This window comes from Anastrepha ludens, chromosome 4, assembly GCF_028408465.1.
Source record: "Anastrepha ludens isolate Willacy chromosome 4, idAnaLude1.1, whole genome shotgun sequence".
In the NCBI taxonomy this organism is placed as follows: domain Eukaryota; kingdom Metazoa; phylum Arthropoda; class Insecta; order Diptera; family Tephritidae; genus Anastrepha; species Anastrepha ludens.
In genome coordinates, this window is record NC_071500.1 from 80,297,622 (window position 1) to 80,300,182 (window position 2,561).

The 2,561-nt window shown below is 41.9% G+C and overlaps 1 protein-coding gene across 1 annotated transcript; it reads right to left on the reverse strand.

Annotated features, from left to right (window-relative positions):
- Positions 1-255: 255 nt before the first annotated feature.
- On the reverse strand, positions 256-627 carry LOC128861885 (uncharacterized). Its single transcript, XM_054100261.1, has one exon. The coding sequence runs from the start codon at positions 625-627 to the stop codon at positions 256-258; it is 372 nt and encodes a 123-aa protein (XP_053956236.1).
- Positions 628-2,561: the final 1,934 nt, after the last annotated feature.

Sequence of the window (2,561 nt, forward strand, 5' to 3'; positions counted from 1 at the left end):
TACATATTCACATTTCAAAGTTTTTTCAGATACTTGCTATCACCGGGTGCTAGCATTTAGGCAGTGCACGAATTCTGCCCCAGAAGAATTTTCGCCTTTTATGACGATACATGGGTAGATCCATTTCTGGAATCCTTCAAGGTAGTGAAAATGCTGATCAGCCGGCTCATGTGTCACTAATCGGAACAAATGATGGTCGATAGGAGCAATGTTTGGAGGGTACAGTGTGTTGTAGTCGCAGTGCATTTTCCGGTTTTACCACTCGCGGCAGCTGCGATCAACAATTTCAAGTGATGCCCCCTCCCACAGGCCTTGAAGCGTTTTTACTGCTTCCTTTAGCCATGTGAGCATGGGGTCATCCTTACATTTTATAATTTTGACGCCGCTGAACCACTCTGCTCCGTCAAATGCTGGCATGGGTGCGTTTGGTTCTGCGTCCAATTTCGTTAATAGGGTTTCCAGTAGCTTCATTTCCACTACCTTCCACCGTTCCTGCGACATTCGCCCCAACTGTTCACTACGGTCAGTGAGTGCCACTATGAGATGCTTCTTGGCAATTTCACTGGCCGGTGCTGCTGCTTTCGACGGTGGAGGTCTTTTGTTGTCTCCGTTTTTCAGCTTAGCCATCTCGTGCCTGATACTTCGATGGCACTGAGGCCACGTTCTCCGCAGAATGCTGCCTTTTAATGGCTAGTTCCACTACTATTTTGATCACATACTTTTGATTGGAGGCTGAGAACATTTTTTATCTCCTCTCTGGCAAATCGGTCACAAACTTTGACCGCAGCCCTGTATTGAGCTTTGGCCTTCAGCTTCTCTTTTTCGGGTTTGATCCTTGGCCTGTTCTTGTTATCCGAAGCAGCACCATTGGACCCAGCCGGAGAACGCAGAAGAGCCTCTTCCTCGGCTGTGTTAGTGCTCCCGACGCTTTCGTGGTCCGAGTGTCCGTGGACAGCGGCACCTCCGCGATGAAGAGCGTTATATGTGTGTTTGGCAGTAGCATTACGACCACTGTAACCTGCTCCCATTACAGTTGAAGTTTTGTCGCTTGAGTTGTTATTGGTATTCATCTTTTTCGCACGACCACCTGCTCGACGAGGCGAGCGCAGTGGTCTATTTAAATAAAGGGGAATTCAAACGGTCCACCACGGCAGCGCGTCATGCCGTGGCAAGGCCACAGGTAATTACTAAGGCGGCCAGGTGTTAGGAAGGCGCCGTTGAAATACAGCCGGTTTGGTGAACCCCTGGCTGCAAACCATCCAATGGGCACGGTGGCGAATACCACCCTGGATTAGGGGGTGAGAAAGGAGAGGAAATAATAGGAGGACGGGGGTTCGGGAATAACATAGGGATCTTCATCGATACGGTGATCTTCCCTCTTAGTTCGTGTTGGGTTGGTCCCATGATATGGGAGTCAGACCACCACTTAAGCCTTATCCCCGCGGCAAGGAGACCAACATGATCAGGTACTGAATAGAAACATATTTTTCTATTCTCAGCTGTCAAGCACACCAGGTACATATATACATCCATAATTATGAAAAATGAAAGAATGAAGTAGTTAATCAATAACAAGAGCCTGTTTTCCAGTAAAGCTCATTCTTGAGAACGCAATTTCGCCTGATTTTAAAACAGTTTAGTGGCAGTTATTTTAAAAGAGTTAAAAATTATAAAGTTCCTAAATCAAATAAAGCAATAGGACTGAAATAGTTCCATACAATACGTATATATATATAGATGAGAATAAAGGTAAAGATATAATGTTTATTACCATGGCTACGACATTTTACTAAAACACTGCGCCGTCTAAATAAAATGTAGCTGTGTCCGAACTTTAGACGCAATGCCTTAAACCTCTTTTGTGTATCGGCATTGGCAATTTTAAAAAGGGCACTTGAACGAATATTAAAAATGGCAGTATTGAAGGTGTCAATGACAGAAATGTGCAAACTGACATACTTTCCTTGGCATGCCCGCTACGCTTTTAATACAATTTTATATTACAAAGCTTTATAGTGACACTTTGGGGAAATATAGTAAAGTGCAATTTTAATATATTTTACTATTTATAGCGGTAAGCTATGCCAGTGTTTTTTGTCATAATAAAAAGGTGTATAATCCTTTGATACGAGTAGTGGGCGTGCTGCCGCCAAGCATAAGTACAATTATATTAAATTTGTTGTTTTTTGTTTACAACAACATCCATACAAGGGAATACAATTTTGTGGACTTACACATATACACTTATACTCATATATGTACGTATTGACTTTTCATATTTTGTGGCTTTCATTTAAAGGTAATATGTTGTTTTCTGTATACGTATATATATAATACATATATACATATACTACTGTGGGCAAAAAGTAAGGTGAATTTATTTGTCAAACTTCGCGGGATTCAAATTTCTCTCTAGTTATTTTTTTCATGAGTTGGCAGCACTGTTAATAACATCTGGGCCAACTTTCATGTGAATGCCATTATCAGTAATATATTTACGCTTGTGTTTACCAAACGACCAAGAGTGCATTTTTCGATTTTTACAATGTCTGATTTGATTG